Source organism: Chlorocebus sabaeus, chromosome 11 (assembly GCF_047675955.1).
Source record: "Chlorocebus sabaeus isolate Y175 chromosome 11, mChlSab1.0.hap1, whole genome shotgun sequence".
NCBI classification, from domain to species: Eukaryota; Metazoa; Chordata; class Mammalia; order Primates; family Cercopithecidae; genus Chlorocebus; species Chlorocebus sabaeus.
In genome coordinates this window covers 2,198,685-2,215,240 of record NC_132914.1, presented here as the reverse complement: position 1 = coordinate 2,215,240, position 16,556 = coordinate 2,198,685, and the positions used below count along the sequence as shown (strand labels likewise).

The window sequence follows — 16,556 nt, the reverse complement described above, 5'->3', positions numbered from 1 at the left end:
AAATGTATATTGTTTTGTGCGCATGGCTTTATATGAATTCTATAGAGGTGTAAGATGCACACAGAAAAGTCCGCAGAGACCTCAGTGCACACCTCAGCGAAGTTTACAAACAGCCGTCTGCGTGTGTCTGCGTACGTGTGTTAACCCACATCCAGACGACAATCGAGAACGTTGCTGACACTCCAGAAGGTCTTGCGTGTACCCTGCTTAGTCAAACTGACCTTCTGGGATGTCACTATGCCGATTCCTGTCATCACAGGTTTCTTTCCGGAATTTCACATAAATGGAGTGACACAAAGCAGCGTCTTCACCGTCTTTTATCTGATTCTTCCAAGCCTCGTTATGTCCATTTTTAATCACTGTGTAGTATTCAGTTGTATGAAACTCTGTGGACCTATTTTGTTTTTTAGGACAGGATCTCACTGTCACCCAGGCTATAGTGCAGTGGCTGTACCATAGCTCACTGCAGCCTCGACCTCCTGGGTTCAAGCGATCCACCTGCCTCAGCCTCCTGAGTAGCTGGGACCACAGGTGTCCGCCACCACGCCCAGCTTATCTGTTTTTGATTTCTGTGGTTCTGTGTTATGAATCCCGTTCTGGCTTTCCTCCCACTAAATGCCGTGTTTACATGTCGTCCTCACTGCCACGTGCACGTGTCACCCGCCAGTACTCCACGCAATGCTCCACCACGGCATCCGCCACTCTGCCACCAGCTCCGCAGGGATGGACGCACCGGCCCCTGTCGTGGCCCTGCCCCCACGAGATGCCGGTCCTCTTCCTGCTCATTCACTCCCCTGTACTGCACTGCCGGGGTCGGACGAGGCTCCATCCAGGAAACATGACTTCAGGAGAAAGAAACCTTTGTCCTCAAATTTAGTCCCAGGCAAATGTTCTGTGTGGAAGCCCAGTCTGCGGTCTCCGCTAACTCCAGGACGTGCTGCCCTCACTGCTCCTCTGACGTGCCCCCGGCGCAAGGCTGAGCGTTCCTGTATCCACGCAGGAAGGTCAGGGGGACTGGCTCCCAAACATCGGCCAGGACCTTGGGGGCACCCAGGGAGACGGGGGCTCTGCACCTCAGGGCTTTGGATCCAGAAGGTCTGGGACAAGCCCTGGGAGCCAGCAAGGGAGCAGTGGCAGCCATCCTATGGCCATGAGGGGAGCTGGCTGGGGGACAACCTGAAATGCTGAGGGCAGCAAGAGGAAACACGGAAGGAACGGCGTCCTGGGTGACATCTCGGACCTGCTGTACTCACCAGCCCTGGAGCCACCTGCCTCTGGCCTCATGTGAGCTGTCACACTGTTATTATTTCAGTCCCCAAGTAGGGGTTTCCTGCTCCTTGCAGCCGGAAGCACTAAGTGGTACCCACCGCACCCCTGCTGGGCACTCTTCTGATGACTCTGAGCTCCCGGAGGCGGGGGTGAGGCAGGGTCTCTGCTCCACTCTGAGGGCCCAGTGGAGCAGCAGGTGTTCAGACACGTGGGGTTTACTCCAGGCAGAAACCACGCTCATAAGGGCATGAGATCCAGGCAGAGCGAGCTCCCTGGCCTCTTGGTATTTTCCTTTGTGTCTGTCTTCTCAGCAGCCTGTGAGCTCCTCCAGGGCAAGAAATCACCATCACGCTAAGGGGTTCTGGACCCTGGGGCCAGGCACAGGGCCAGGCATACAGTGGGTAGGTAGCAAAGGCTTGCTGGGCACTGTGGGAGAGAAGGGCGGGGAGGCATTGAGGAGCAAGAGAAAAGGAGAAGCCGAAGGCCAGGCAGACAGGCAGAGAAGGAAAGATTCCTGGAACTCGGTCTCTTCATGGGGACCCAAGGAGGCCCCACCAAGAGAGGAACTGAGGCCGTGAAACAGAAGGATGGAGACCTGAGGGACCCGGGCCAGTGGGCACGGACAAGTGAGCCTGAGCAGACGGAACCAAACCCATGCCCATCTGGTCATCTCCTCCTCCTCCTGCTCCTCCCCCACCTTCCCCCTCCTCGTCCTCCTTTCCCTCTTCTTCCCCCTCTTCCTCCTCCCCCTCTTCCTCCTCCTACTCCCCTTCCTCCTCCTCCTCCCCCTCTTCCTCCTCCTTTTCCTCCTCCCCCTCTTCTTCCCCCCTTCCTCCTCCCTCTTCCTCCTCCTCCTCCCTCTTCCTCCCTTTCTCCTCCTCCTCTTCCTCCTCCCTCTTCCTCCTCCTCCTCCCCCTCTTCCTCCTCCTCCTCCCCCTCTTCCTCCTCCTCCTCCCCCTCCTCCCCCTCTTCCTCCTCCTTTTCCTCCTCCCCCTCTTCTTCCCCCTCTTCCTCCTCCTCTTCTTCCTCCCTTTCTCCTCCTCCTCCCCCCTCTTCCTCCTCCTCCTCCCCCTCTTCCTCCTCCTCCCCCTCTTCCTCCTCCTCCTCCCCCTCTTCCTCCTCCTCCTCCCCCTCTTCCTCCTCCTTTTCCTCCTCCCCCTCTTCTTCCCCCTATTCCTCCTCCTCTTCTTCCTCCCTTTCTCCTCCTCCTCCCCCCTCTTCCTCCTCCTCCTCCCCCTCTTCCTCCTCCTCCCCCTCTTCCTCCTCTTCCCCTCTTCCTCCTCCATCTCTTCCTCCTCTCCCCCCTTCCTCCTCCTTTTCCTCCTCCCCCTCTTCCTCCTCTTTCCCCTCTTCCTCCTCCATCTCTTCCTCCTCTCCCCCCTTCCTCCTCCTTTTCCTCCTCCCCCTCTTCCTCTTCCTCTTCCTCCTCCTTTTCTTCCCCCTCTTCCTCCTCCTCTTCCTCCTCCCCCTTCCTCCTCCTCCTCCTCTTCCTCTTTCTCCCCCTCTTCCCCTCTTCCTCTTTCCCCTCTTCTTCCTCCTCCTCCTCCTCCTCTTCCTCTTTCTCCCCCTCTTCCCCTCTTCCTCTTTCCCCTCTTCTTCCTCCTCCTCCTCCTCCTCTTCCTCTTTCTCCCCCTCTTCCCCCTTCCTCTTTCCCCTCTTCTTCCTCCTCTTCCTTCTTCTCCTCCTCCTCCTCCTCCCCCTCTTCCTTCTCCTCTTCCTCCCCTTCCTCCTCCTCCTCCCCCTTCCTCCTCCTCCCTCTCTTCCTCCTCCTTCTCCTATCCTCTTTTTCCTCCTCGACCTTTTCCTCTTCCTCCTTCCCCCTTCCCCCTCCTTCCCCACACTCTGAAATGAGCACATGGCTCAGACTGAGAGGACAAACCTCCAGCTGAATTTAGTTGTAGCTGTGATTCTCCAAAATGCTTTGGGGATTCATCGGCACCAGTAACTGCCCCTCTGCTTCCTCACCTACACACCTAATTTTGTCCAGAACAGGTGGGACTCAGGCAGAGGAAGGGCTGCACAGGTGTCAGTGCCCCCATCCTAGGGAGACTGCTGAGACAGCCTTCCCGGTGTGACCCGGCCCCCGCCCATGAACGGTGGCCACGGTCATGAGGAGGATGACAATGACAAGGAGAGCCACGATGACCACAGGGTTTATAGAGACCTCGCCATTTGCTGGGCAATGTGGAGGAATGTTACACACACCATGTCACCTCCCCCGACATCTGCAGGGCAGGTATCACTGCCCCGCGTTCTATCGAGGGGGAAATTGAGTTGGAAGTTTGGTAACTTGCCCGAGATCACGCCGTTAATCAATGGCAGGGCCTAAACAAGCCCTTAGCCACTACAACCCTCCTTGATTAGCTTAATCAGCACTAATTCTTCTTCCAAACTCAAATGCTACTCCTGTTGTGTCAACCTCTTCAGAAGTGTCTGCCAGTGTGTTCCGTAACGATCCAAGAGCCCATCTCACATTTGTCCTTGACTATTATGGTCTTCACATTGATTGCATCCCTGGTGTATCTCTGAGCGCAAGGATCCCATCCCCTCGCCTCTGTATCGCCCCTGCTGTACCTGATGTGGAGAGAGGCCCATCCCACGAAGCCTGGCACAGGCAGTGCGGTGAGTGCAGGCAGCCTGGGCTCAGTGGTCCTGGCTCTTTTGTGAATGGGGCGTGGCACTGAGGAGGGCCCTTCTCTCCTGGTCTCAGTCATGTTTCTGGAAAGTTGAGGGCTGAGCTCTGACAATTCCAGAAGCCCCACTGAGCATGAGCATTTGATGCTCCCACTCGCCTCTGCCACTTCCTCCGGGACTGTTCCCAGAGCGGGAACCAGGGTCCGGAGTCCTCCTCTATCCTCTGAGGTGTACCCAGGGCTTTCAGCACGGGAACATCAGCCCAAAATGGCGAGCCATGGGGGTGACCCTGAGGGCGGCGGGCCAAGGGAACATGAGTTCACCAGAGGCCAGTCACAGTCACGACACGGTCACACCCCTACTTCCATTTCTCTACCACCAAACATTTGCACCATTTCTGTACGTTTCTCCCATCAGAAGGAAGGAGAAGAACTCTTCCTAACGCCAATGGGATTCATTTTAATCCCATCGTCGCAGTTTGTAAGGCAGCGTTTTCTCCACGGATTGCTTGAAGGAGAACCTGGACAGCAGCCCTGGCTCCTGGCTGGTCTTCATTTGGTGGCCCTGGGTAATGCCTCAATAGACCCTTGACCAAGGCCCTCTCTGGCCTTTCCGGAATGCAGTCCTTGGGGAGCTTGGAAGAGCAAATTCCCAGCAAGCTGCCAGCCTGGACCAGGCATCCTTACTGGAAGCTGGCCTGGTTCTCTGAGGAAGCATTCGGCTTCCGGTCGGGCTAGCCCCACTCCCCACTCTCACTGCTGTGAGCTGCCTCCTCCAGGCTGCTGTGGCCTCTGGGCTTGGCCCAGTGCTCTGAGCTGTGCATGGTTCCACCTCAGCACGTTTCCAGCACCTCAGATGAGCTGGTGTGGGCCCCGGTGTTTCTAACGGCAGGGCTTAGGGACTGATTTCCACTGCAGTGGTGGCTGCCCGGCCAGGTTCTCACGCTCACCCTCCTGGTATAACACTACACGTGCTGGCTGCCCACCTCCTCAGGGCTCTGACCTGGCACGGCTGCAGAGGTGCAAGTCTAAGTGAAGTAGGGAGCTGAAAGGGAGGCTGTGAGGACTTCTGATTTCAAAGCGACTCCCCCAGGATTCCATCCCCCTCCCTCCTGACTGCTGGGCAGCCAGGGCTCTGGCCGGCGTGGCTACTGGGCCCCCCTGCTTCCCCTTGTCCTTCTCAGCCTCAGCTGACTGTGTAGTCACAGCCTCTTGCCTGCCCTGAAAGGGATGGAAAAGCTGCAGATGGAGAGGACCTGGAGACCAGACTTTCTAGCAACATGACCCTGCTGGATAGAGTCACTGCAAAGGGCAGTGAGGGGGTTTCCAAAGAGGAACAACGTGGTCAACACCTTGTCCACATACCCCAGCGAGCACCTTGGAAACTCTGCCTTCTGGCCTGACGTGATGGGAATAGCCAAGACCATCTTGCTGGGGGCCAGCTGACCTCAGCCCAGCCACATCCTCCATCTCCCATGTCCCCTTCTCCTTTGGCAAGGCTTTTATACCGTGGGTTACCAGGGTCCATCTTGGCAGACAGCTAACCTGTGTATTAATGTGTGTGGGATGTGCACTCAGCCGCGTGTGCTGCACACGTGCTTGGTTGGTACTGTGTGGTGCGTTACATGGGTGCATGTGTGTGTGTATGTTCATGTGTGTGCTCACTGCCCACCACCCGCAGTCACTAAGCTCACTATGGTCCCTAAGCTTGCCTTGCTTCTCCCTCGTGAGCTCAAACGTCTCGCATTTGTGTAGAACATCACGAGCTCACATGCACTGTCTCCGATGATCCTCTCACCCAACTCTCTTGGATGTAGATGACAAAATTAAGAGGGAAAAGGCCAAGGTTGCACAGGAGATCAGGTTCAAGGTGCACACTGAAAACCAGGTCTTCTGACTCATAGGTGGCTGAGGCTTGTTCCACTGCACCCAACCAGAAAGGCCATGAAAGGCTCCCAGAGCAAATGGGCCCCTGGGCCCCACAGCTGAGTCCCTGCCCAATCTCTGCCCCTTTGCGCACACCTTGGTCTTCTGCTCTGAAGAAGAGGGGGTGCCCCCTTTGCTAGCTCCCCTGAAAGTGTCTTGGGAGTAGAGGTTTGCCCATCAGTCCTTACACAGGAAGGAAACTCACATGTACATGATAATGGAGAGTGTTTCTGAGGGCCAGGCCCTGCGCTGAGAGCTTTACCTGCCTCATTTTGTTCACTACCCCCAGGAGTGAGGCAAACCTGGTTGCCCACATCCTACCCTTCTGTTCTTCCTGATAACACCCAGCCCCAGGCAACAGATCATATTTTGTTAGACAAGTTAGGATAATCCTGTTTCCATCTTTCCAGCCTCCCTTGCCGCTCAGGGCGACCCCGTTGTCCACTTTTGGCCAATTAGTCAGAGGCATGGCCCTTCTCCTGCCCCCTACTATAAACTTGGACGTGATGTTGAATGGCAGCAGCCATCTTGTGACAGTGAGGTGAGCCACGTGAGGATGAAAGCCAGCAGGCAGAGGGGGGAAGGCAGAAAGAAGGAGGGCCTGGGTCTCTGCAGACATCACGGAGCAGCTGAGCCAAGACGGGCTGCTACTGGACCTGCCCACTCCACACTTCTTGTTTTCACAAATCCCTGTTTGTCATCTGGGTTTTCTGTTACTTTCAGCTGAGTACATTTATGCCTGACACAGGGAGCATCATCCCGATTTTACAGATAAGAAAAGCAAGATGCGGTGGATAACAGGGTAGGAAGGGACAGTCCTGGGGCCCGCCCATCACGGGTCAGAACCTGGAGCACACCCTCTGGGCTCACAGCTAGCCCTCACTTGTCGGTTAAATGAGTAAATTGCTGGTGCCTCTCAGCCCTTCCTCTGGTCTTCCCTCTCAAACCCTGTTCTTTGATGCTTGAATTTCCTCTTGAGGCCTCTCTGCACTCCCCCTGGGCTGTGAAGCTGTGGAAACTCACCAGCTCCTTTCACCACCAAGTCCTCCCCCAGCTTGTACATCCCCACGGGGCCCTCTGAGTTTCTTCTGCTTCAGTCTTTACCTCCCCATACTCTCTCTCTCTCTCTCTCTCTCTCCCCCCATCACACACACACACACACACACACACACACACACACACACAACCTCTAACAAGTTACCTTCAGGGTATTTATAGACACGGCAGGTCCCCAGGGATCTGCTCTTTGGCAGAGTGCCTCTTCGCACAGCCTCGCAGCGGCTGCCTGCCTGGCCAGCCTCTAATTAGCCCGCTGCCCTCTGCTCCCGGGCTTTGATGCGCCTCAGACTCTCCAGGCAGAAAGTACAAGTTGGAGGCCTGACGTCCCGCGGGCAGGAGACTGCACCAGCAAATCTAGGTTGGCGCTAGGCTGATGACCTTGTTTACCACCTGAATCCAAGCTGCGTTTCTTAGTGATGGGTGGGGAGACGTCCGTGTGCATGTGTGTGTCTGCGTGTGTGTGTCCGTGTGCACGTGTGTGTTCCATGTGCGTGTCCATGTGCACGTGTGTGTTCCATGTGCATGTGTCCGTGTGCGTGTCTGTGTGTGTGTGTCCGTGTGCATGTGTGTCCGTGTGCATGTGTCCGTGTGCGTGTTTGTCCATGTGCATGTGTGTTCCATGTGCATATGTCCGTGTGCATGTGTGTGTCTGCATGCGTGTGTCCGTGTGCACGTGTGTGTTCCATGTGCGTGTGTCCGTGTGCGTGTGTCCGTGTGCATGTGTCTGCATGCATGTGTCCGTGTGCACGTGTGTGTTCCATGTGCGTGTGTCCATGTGCATGTGTGTGTTCCATGTGCATGTGTCTGTGTGCGTGTCTGTGTGTGTGTGTCCGTGTGCATGTGTGTCCGTGTGCATGTGTCCGTGTTCCATGTGCGTGTGTCCGTGTGCATGTGTGTGTCCGTGTGCGTGTGTCTGTGTGCTTGTGTGTCTGTGTGCGTGTCTGTGTGCTTGTCTGTGTGCATGTACATGTGTGTCCATGTGCGTGTCTGTGTGCATGTGTCTGTGTGCTTGTGTGTCCGTGTGCGTGTGTCTGTGTCCGTGCATGTGTCTGTGTACATGTGTGTGCGTGTGTGTGTGTCTGTGTGCTTGTGTGTCCGTGTGCGTGTGTCTGTGTGCGTGTGTCCGTGTGCGTGTGTCCGTGTACATGTGTGTTCGTGTACATGTGTGTCCGTGTGCATGTGTCCGTGTGCATGTGTGTCCGTGTGTGTCATGTGCATATGTGTCCACGTGCATGTGTGTCCGTGTGCGTGTGTCTGTGTGCTTGTGTGTTCATGTGCGTGTGTCCCTGTGTGTGTCTGTGTGCGTGTGTGTCTGTGTACATGTGTGTCCGTGTACATGTGTGTCCGTGTGCATGTGTCCTTATGCATGTGTGCATGTGCGTAGTTGCAGGAGGCACATGTTCAATCAAGACCATTTTGTTTAATGACCTTATTTTCTCCTCCCTCATTGAGTAAAAATTGGCTGGGCCTGATGAAAGGCGTTAGGAGTCTGAAACGCACTCTCCCTTTCAAAGCTCTGCAATCCAGCCAGACTGGCATTTTGGAGCGATGGATGTTTGAAGAATGGGAAGCAGTGTCTGGAAGGTGAGGAAGTCGGGGGGTTCTGGACTCCTGGTTTTTCCCAGGGCAGCTCTACAGCACCCCACACACACTTCTTTTTTCTCACTTCTTTTAAAACATTGTAGTAAAATACACGTAACTCAAAATTCACCATCGTAAGCATGTTTTAGTGTAGAGTTCAGTGGTGTTAAATACATTCACACGCTTCTGAAACCACCACCACCCTCCATCTCCAGAACCCTTTTACCTTGCAGAACCGAAGCTCTGCACCCATCAAACACTGACTCCCCACTGCTCCCTCCCTGCAGCCCTGGGCGCCCACCGTTCTGCTTTCTGTCTCTGTGAATCTGAGAACCATGTACAAATGGAATCATATAGTATTTGTCTTTCTGTGACTGGCTTATTTCACTCACCACAATGTCCTCAAGGTTCATCCATGTTGTAGCGTGTGTCGGGATTGCCTTCCTTTTAATAGTTCATCGTGTGCAATGCCACGTTTAGTTAGTTTGTTGACACTTGGATTTATCCACGATCCATGTCCCTGCAGGGTGGACACCCGGGGTCTTCCCATCTTCTGTTGCTGTGACTCACATTGCAGTGAATAGTGCTGTACAGATACCACAGAAGGCCTTCGTGATGTGCTCTGTGTCACCCGAAGATGAAATGAGCCATCCGAGACACATTTGTAAAATGAACGGGAAATGAAAGCCTTTGCCTGGCTACATGGGGGTTTCCAAACTGACCCGGGGGCCCTGGGGCTCCTGTTCAAAGGCCCCAGAGAGGCGGAGACAAGCAGGACTCCGCCCAAACGCCCTCACCTCCACCCAGAATCACCCCCCTTTCAATCCTTCCTTCATTCCAATCATATTTTTACTTCCTTGTGCTGGGGGACGGGGCAGACAGCAGGGACAAACAGCCCGCAGGCCCTGCCCCTTATGGAGGCTGCGTGCTAGAGGGGGAGGCCTGTATGTGGCACGTCCCATGCCAGCCACTGAGGAGAAGAAAGATGCTGTGAAGAAGGACAGGGAATGTCAGGCGTCGGGTCAAGATGGTGGATCTTGTAGCCAGGAAAGGCTTCACTCGTTAAAAAGGTGATTTTCAAAAAAAAAAAAAAGTTTTTTTAACAGAGAAGTAATTCATATGCCGTAAAATTCACCATGTTCAAGTTTGCAGCTCAGTGCTTGACAGGCTATTCACAGAGTTGTGCGTCACTGCCCGCCACTCTCTCATTCAAGGACACCTTCATCCTAAAAGGTGGCGTGGAAGACCTTGAGCTGGACATCCCCTGCTGGCTCCTCTGAGTGCTCTCCCTGCCCTGAGGGGCTGTCCTGGGGGGGGAGTGGGTTCACCAGGTGGGGGCACCAACAGGAGAGCGGGGGGGGCAGAGGGTGAGTGGGTGTTCACTGTCCCAGCCCTCCCATGGGACTGCTGTGGCTGGCCGCATCCCTTGGCCAGAGGCCACAGTCCTCCCCATACAGCCTGTTCTCTCCAGGGTGCAGTGGCTTTCCTGTCCCTGTCCCCGTCCCCCTCCCCAAGGTTTAGGGGCTGGCTCCCGCCGTTTCCACCCCTGGTCACTGCAGTGTCCCTGCAGGACTCCATCCACACCTCTGTAAATAGCCTCTCTGTTAAACTCTTCTCAAGCTGCCTGATCCAAGGGTACCAGCTCTTCCTGCAGGAAACCCGACGCCAGGCCCTGATGGAAATGAGGGAGCCGGCCACGCAGGGGGAAGCAGGCAGACAGAGCCACAGCGTGGACTGCAAACAGAGGTCAGCCATACCGACGGGGAGCATGCCTGAGGTACCCAAGGAGCAGCAGGAGCCCCCCAGTGGGCGGCAGCCGGAGGGCCTCGTGGCTGTGAATTTGGTGGCGTTCATCAGCTTCTTAAAATTTGTAATTTGGAATGATTTTTAAAATCAAGCCAGCTCCAGCCAGGTATGGCCTTGTGGCTGTGGTCAGAACTGTGGCTTTTCCTCTAAGAGAGATGGGCAGCCCTGGGGGCTTCGGAGCAGAGGAGCCACAGGGTCTGACTTACATTTGAAAAGATCCTTCAGTTGCTGCATTAAGAATGGATGAGGAGAGGCAGGGTGGGAAGGCTCCCAGACAGGGGCCTGCGGGAAACAGGTGAGAAAGCTGGTTCCCAAAGGACTCTTGGGAAAGGTGTGAGTGTAGCGGACACAGGATGCAGCCCAGCTGTTACCCCCTCCAGCCCCCACTCAGGGAAGGAAACCGTCGCTAGAGCCTGAAGGGGCAGTGGGCAGAGTCTGCTGCCTGGAGGCCAGGGGTGGCCTTGGACCGGGGAGGCCTAGTTTTGGAGGCTTCCTAAGTATGTCTAAGGGGCTGCTCAGGACCCGGGCCACCAGCGTGACTGTGAAGGATGGAGCTTTCTAAGCTGCTCTCACGCTTGTCACAGTAGAGGGAGATGAAGCCTTTCCAGACAGGGCGCTGAAACCCGGTGGGGGCAGGCTCTGAGGGGGTGGGAGCTTGTATAATGTGCGAGTGGTTATCCATAAAAGAAAAATAATGCAAATCACCAGTGCAAACATAAATATAAAAGCGAATATTTATTATTGAAAGCAGGATCTCGAAGAGGTATTTGCACACCCGTCTTGAGAGCAGCATATTTCACAGTAGCCGAAAGGAGGACACCACCCTGATGTCCATCGATAGAGGAATAGATGCACAAAATGAGGTCTGTCCACACAATGGAATATTAATCAGCCTTGAAAAGGAAGGAAATTCTGACGCACGCTGCACTGTGGCCGAACCTTTCGGACATTGCGCTAAGTGAAATAAGCCAGTCACGGAAGGACAACTGTGTGATGATTCCACTTCTGTGAGGTCCCTATAGCCGTCAACATCAGAGACACAGAGAGCAGAGCAGCAGCCGGGGCAGAAGGGAAGGGGAGCTAGTGTTTAATGGGTTCAGAGTTTCAGTTTTACAAGATCAAAGAATTATAGAGATAGATAGTGGTGATGGTGGAACAACATTATGAATGTATTTAATTACGCTAAATCGTACGCTTAATGATTAAGACGGCACATTTTATGTTATGTGTATTTGGCCTCAATAAAAAAGTTGGAAAAAGGTGAATATTTATTTAGTTTTAAAAGTCATTCCAAATTACAAATTTTAAGAGGCTGGTGAATGCCACCAAATTCACAAAATCTAGAGAAGTTATGTTCTTTTTATGTATTGACTGCCCAAAGTACCTCTGTATTATTTTTTCTAAATGTGTTTGATTTGTAATCCTCGAAACATGTACAAAATTTATGTGAAATTAAGACATTCATAGGAATCATTCAGATGCCTTTAAAAAATACATTGTATTCAGCCACAAAACTGTGCCACCAGATTACTCTGATACTACAACATAGACTTATTGATGAATCTGTGTAGGAGTTCTGTCATCAGAACACTTGCTTCTGCAAGCATTTCTCTGCGTTGGTGGCAATTTTGTGTACCATTTTGCTGGAACCACCAGATTTTGTGAAGACGTGGTGCACTAGTTACACTAAGAAAACAATCCGATACAGGGACTGCATAAAATCTATGACTTCACCCGCAGAGGACCCATGTGGTACCACTACGGGTTTGGGCTCACAACACAAGAATTTTGATCAATTCTAATTTGTGTGACTCTCATCAGAACACAAAGCAATGTACAGAGTAATTGTATTCTCACAATATCAACTATTTTCCTAACGGGAGAGAACTTCTCTTCTGGCCCGGCCTTGGTGAGAACCAGATCCTCCACTAACAATGTCACCTGTGTGGCTTTTTGCAGATTTTCTGCAGATGAGCTCCTGACGGTTATTTTGGCCTCCCCACGACACACGACACATGGCCAGGGTGAGAGGGGCAGGATGCGCTCACATTGCTGCCCAGCCTCTCTTGCTGTATCTGCTGGTGGGATGTCCTGTGGGACGAGTGTTCCTGGAAGCCCTTCCTACACTCAGCTGGAGGTGACTTCTCTATACAAAGGAGTCGCTGTGAACCACATCAGCATATCCCTCTAAGCCCAGATTAGATGTTTCCCCGGCTCACTTTCCCCTTAACTGGATACCCCAAGTGCCCTCAGTCACCCAAACATCATCCAACTAAGGGCCCATCAGATGGAAGAGAAGCTGGGATGGAAAAAGACAGACGTCTCAACTGGCTATGGTTAAACTATCTCACTTCTGCATATTTTACAAAAACGTTTGGCCACAGGAACACATTGCTAGGGCCTGGGAATGTGTGGCCTGGGAAAGGGTGGAGTCTGTGGACTCAGGGGCCCTGAAGCTTCATCAGTTGCACAGCAAACGCGTCCCCAGCCCTGCCCACGAGCAGCTGAGATGTGGAGGTGTGGGTCCACTGACTTCACCTATGACCTATGACCTGCACTGACTTCACCTATGACCTATGACCTGCACTGACTTCACCTATGACCTATGACCTGGCCCAAAGGCCCCAGGCCTGGAAACACCAGCCAGAGTCCCAGCTCTGCCCCTGGAACTCCCCGGGCCTCAAGAGCCTCTGCCAAGCAGGGATGAGGACACGCCCCCACCTCAGGGTCAGCAGGAGATTTGTGGGTCCATCAGAGCACTGTGCAAACTCAGCTGCTGTCCTCTGGCCAGAGTCACAGCAAGCCCTTCCTGGGTCCAGAAGGTGGTTCCACAGGAACGGGGCTACCTCTTTAAAGCAGAGGGGTGCACTGCAGCCCTGAGGGAACCAGCTGCAGTCGTGGTAATCTTGGGAGGCAGCTCCCCGCCCTGCCACCCCCTCCCTGCTGTCAGGAGAGGATTAGAGGAGAGGCCAGCGGATTAAAGGGGTTCATGTTGCCACAGCCTCTCCCCCAGTCCCTCTCCCGAGGCCTGCTTGCTAGGTGGGGCGACTCCTCTGTGAGCTGCAGCTGTGGGGCAGAGAGAAGCCCTCCCACCCAGGACTGAGAGGCTGGAGACCCCAGGCTCGCCAGGGCCCGGAAGACAAAGGCTTGGGGCGTCCCTGGGGTCTGGGAGGCAGGCAGACAGAGCTCATGGTCTGTGGCTGCTCTGCCCTCCTTCCCCTCCCCAACCCCAGGCCCACCATGCCGGCAACCCCCAACTTCCACGCAAATCTCAGCTCCACCAGCTGCTGGATTCCCCACCAGCCAATGCCCGTGGCCTGGGCCTTTGTGCAGAAGACCTCGGTCCTCCTGTGGCTGCTGCTCCTGGGCACCTCCCTGTCCCCTACACGGGGCCAGGCCAAGATTCCTCTGGAAACGTAAGCATCACGTTCAACCCCACCCCAAAAACCCGTCATCCTTTCCCACTTTCTTCCCGGGCTGGGCCTCCCTCCTCTGCCCACTCCTCCTGCCCCTGCCCTCCCTCTGGGCTCTTCCCCAGTGGCTGCGACTGACCACTCTCTTGCTGCAAAACCCTTTTCTTCTCCAGCCTCCTCTCTCTCCCTGCAAAAGCTCTGTGAGTTCTGGAGTCCCACCTGCCCCTCCCCAGGAGCAGGATGGTTTTAGGCAGAACTGATCATCAGGGCTGCTCTCTTCTTGGCCTGACAAGCAGCTTCTGGGGCACCTGCAGGGCGGGTGCTCCTTCAGGATAATCGCTGAGATGAGGCGGCCTTGGGGAGCCAGGTTATCTCATCATCGCAGCTCCCCAGAGGATTTGGCAAGAAATGCGTATTTTGACATTCCAAAAATGGGACGCAGTTCTGAACCCACAGAACATCTCATGCACACAGGAGGTGGTTTGTCCAGGAACTGGGAAAAAAATGGGTTCTGGTGGCCGCAGTCTTCCCTTTCTACACCTTTCTGCCTCCTTCCAGCCTTGATTCTATAGCCGGCCATTAAGACCAGCTCCAGGGAAGAACCCGCTATCAGTCATGTGCACCTTGGTGTAAATTTAAATTACTGTGCAACCTCTCCCGGGTGTCTGTATTTTAGGCCCTAGCTCTGGTGGTCCTAGGAAGGAAATTTCCACTACATGGTGGGGGACAGAGCCTTCTAGACTGTAGGTGCTACAGACCCTATGCTGTTTAGTCCAGTCGCTTGAGCCCAGCACCATAGCCAGGCCACCAGCAGAGCCACCTGCCAACTGTATGTCTTAGCAGGAGTGGGGACAGGGAGACCACATGACACACTGCGCATGTGTTTGGCTGAGCAGTGGATTAGGCAGCATCGTCTCCCATCAAGCCACACAGCTCTCCTTGTTTCATGCCTGGCATGGAGCTGGGTGCTTCACAAACGACACTGTTAGTTTGCAAAGCCATTCAGCGGGGGCTTATTTTATCCCTGTTTTGCAGCTGAGGGAATAGAGGCCCAGAGAGGTCAGGTGACTTCTCCAAGTTCACAAGGCCAGGAAATGAAGGTGCTGGGATTTGAACTCCAGTCAGCCTGGACTGCGCTTCCACCATCACACCCACTGCCAGCCTGTAACGCACTCTGTTGCTGCAGGAGATGTTGAGAACAATTTTCATCCCCAGAACACACACCAGCTGATAGGAGAGGGCCAACTCCAGGAGTGGGCTGAGGGCCAAGTCAGGGTGGCTGGAATCCAGGGCTTCAGGGAGGGGGGCCCCAGCGGCCGTTATGCAGAAGTGCTGGGTGCTGCCGGAGACCGTAGCCTGCACACAGCCTCCTCTGCCTGCCCAGGACTTGGCCCCACCTGTCCTCACTCCCGCCGAACCTCTCTTCTCAGTCTTTCCCTTCCGCCTGCAGGGCTTCCACCTCCACCCACGTCTGTTTCCACAGGGTCCCCAAAGCCCTCCTCATGCCCAATCCAGGAGACATTCCTGGCCTTGTCTCCCCAGACCCTGTTGATTGGGACACACAAGCCCCCGTCTCCTTTTATCCCAGTGCCTTGACTTCCATGGCACTGCGCTCCTCTGGGTCTCCCTGGGCACGGCTTATCTCTGCTGTCTTCAAGTGCTCCTCCTCCCCTGCCTCCCCATGAGGTTGGGGGTGCTCCCCAACATCTGTCAACGTTCAGAGATCTCATGCTGCACACCCTCCTTGAGAGAGTCCTCCTGCCCTCAGAATTCCAATCCCTACCTTTGTGCTGATGACTCCCGGCCCTGTCTCTACCTGTTAGACACATACCCAATGCTTATGGGCAGCTTTTCCTAAACCTCATGTGAGGTTTTAAATTCAGATGTGTGTCTTTCAAGATAAAACACAATTGGTGCCTTCCAGAGTTGTGCAGTGCACAACCTGCCCAACGGCACTTGGTAGCTCTGCAATGGGAACCTCACATTCAACAGAGCCCAAGGTACACACGTCACCTTTCACCCTCCTCAACTTGTTCCCCCGACCTTCCTGATAGTCTTAATTTTATTCAATAACAACACCATCAGGTCAACAGCCCACACTGGAAACCTGGAAGTCATGTTTTACTCCTCCAAGCTCTTCTGTACTCCCTACCTACAATCGCCTTCCAGATCCCTTTGCAGGCTAACCTCTACCAAACTTCTAACCCAGAGCTCAGATCTCCCTCCCCCAGGAAGCCTTCCCTTATACCACTACCTCTCCCCGACCTTCATGGGCACCCTCAGACGTGTACTATGCTACCTGCATGAGAAAACTGTCCCTGCAAAGGTGGGGACTGTGGGGTGGCTCCAGGCTGCCTCATGGGAGGACCCTGATAAACACTGGTTGAGTGGCGACTGCTGATCTTGAAATGATCGCACAGGCAAACCACTTCCGCTCCATTTGGAGAGGCTCAGACCCAGCATTGTGTGCCTGCCCCCAGGACCCCAAGAGCCTGGCCCAGATGGTGGGATTGTGGTGCATTTCTGGGGCATGGGCCAGAGGTCGGGGCTCCTTACTAGGCTGCCCACGCAGAGGGCAAGGTGTGGCCTCCTCATGCCCTCCCAGCCTGCTGTGCCTCAGCCTCAGCAGTGGCAGCTCAGAGCCTTTTCCTCCTGCGCCCTTGCCTCATGCATTCTCTGAGGTTTCAACAGAGGGTTGGCAGCCCCCAGTGGCCTTGAGTGGAGTGTACTGGAGGGAACTATTCATTGAGAGGCCACAGCTGTGGCCAGGCAGGTCCTCCTTTGTCCTCAGGGTCCTCCGATCGTGGCCTGAGCCTGTCCACTGCCTCTCCCCTCCGTCTCTCCTCTGGGTCCGCCACTCTCCAACTAG

The 16,556-nt window shown here is 54.6% G+C and overlaps 1 protein-coding gene and 1 pseudogene across 8 annotated transcripts in view; both read left to right on the top strand.

The window, feature by feature from the left end:
- Nucleotides 1–678: 678 nt before the first annotated feature.
- LOC103218855 (uncharacterized) lies at nucleotides 679–11,770 on the top strand (annotated as a pseudogene).
- A 1,396-nt stretch (nucleotides 11,771–13,166) lies between these two features.
- Nucleotides 13,167–16,556, top strand: part of CACNA2D4 (calcium voltage-gated channel auxiliary subunit alpha2delta 4) — a 158,816-nt gene continuing 155,426 nt past the window's right edge. For 5 of the 8 annotated variants that reach the window (XR_012094426.1, XR_012094425.1, XM_073020347.1 and 2 more), the window contains exon 1: nucleotides 13,167–13,690. Coding sequence is in view for 6 of the 8 variants with exons in the window: in XM_073020347.1 (XP_072876448.1) it covers nucleotides 13,464–13,690 (227 nt within the window). In the remaining 2 variants the exon portion in view is untranslated. The remainder of the gene's footprint in view (nucleotides 13,691–16,556) is intronic. The other 3 variants (XM_073020346.1, XM_073020345.1, XM_007967168.3) reach the window with 2 other exon arrangements.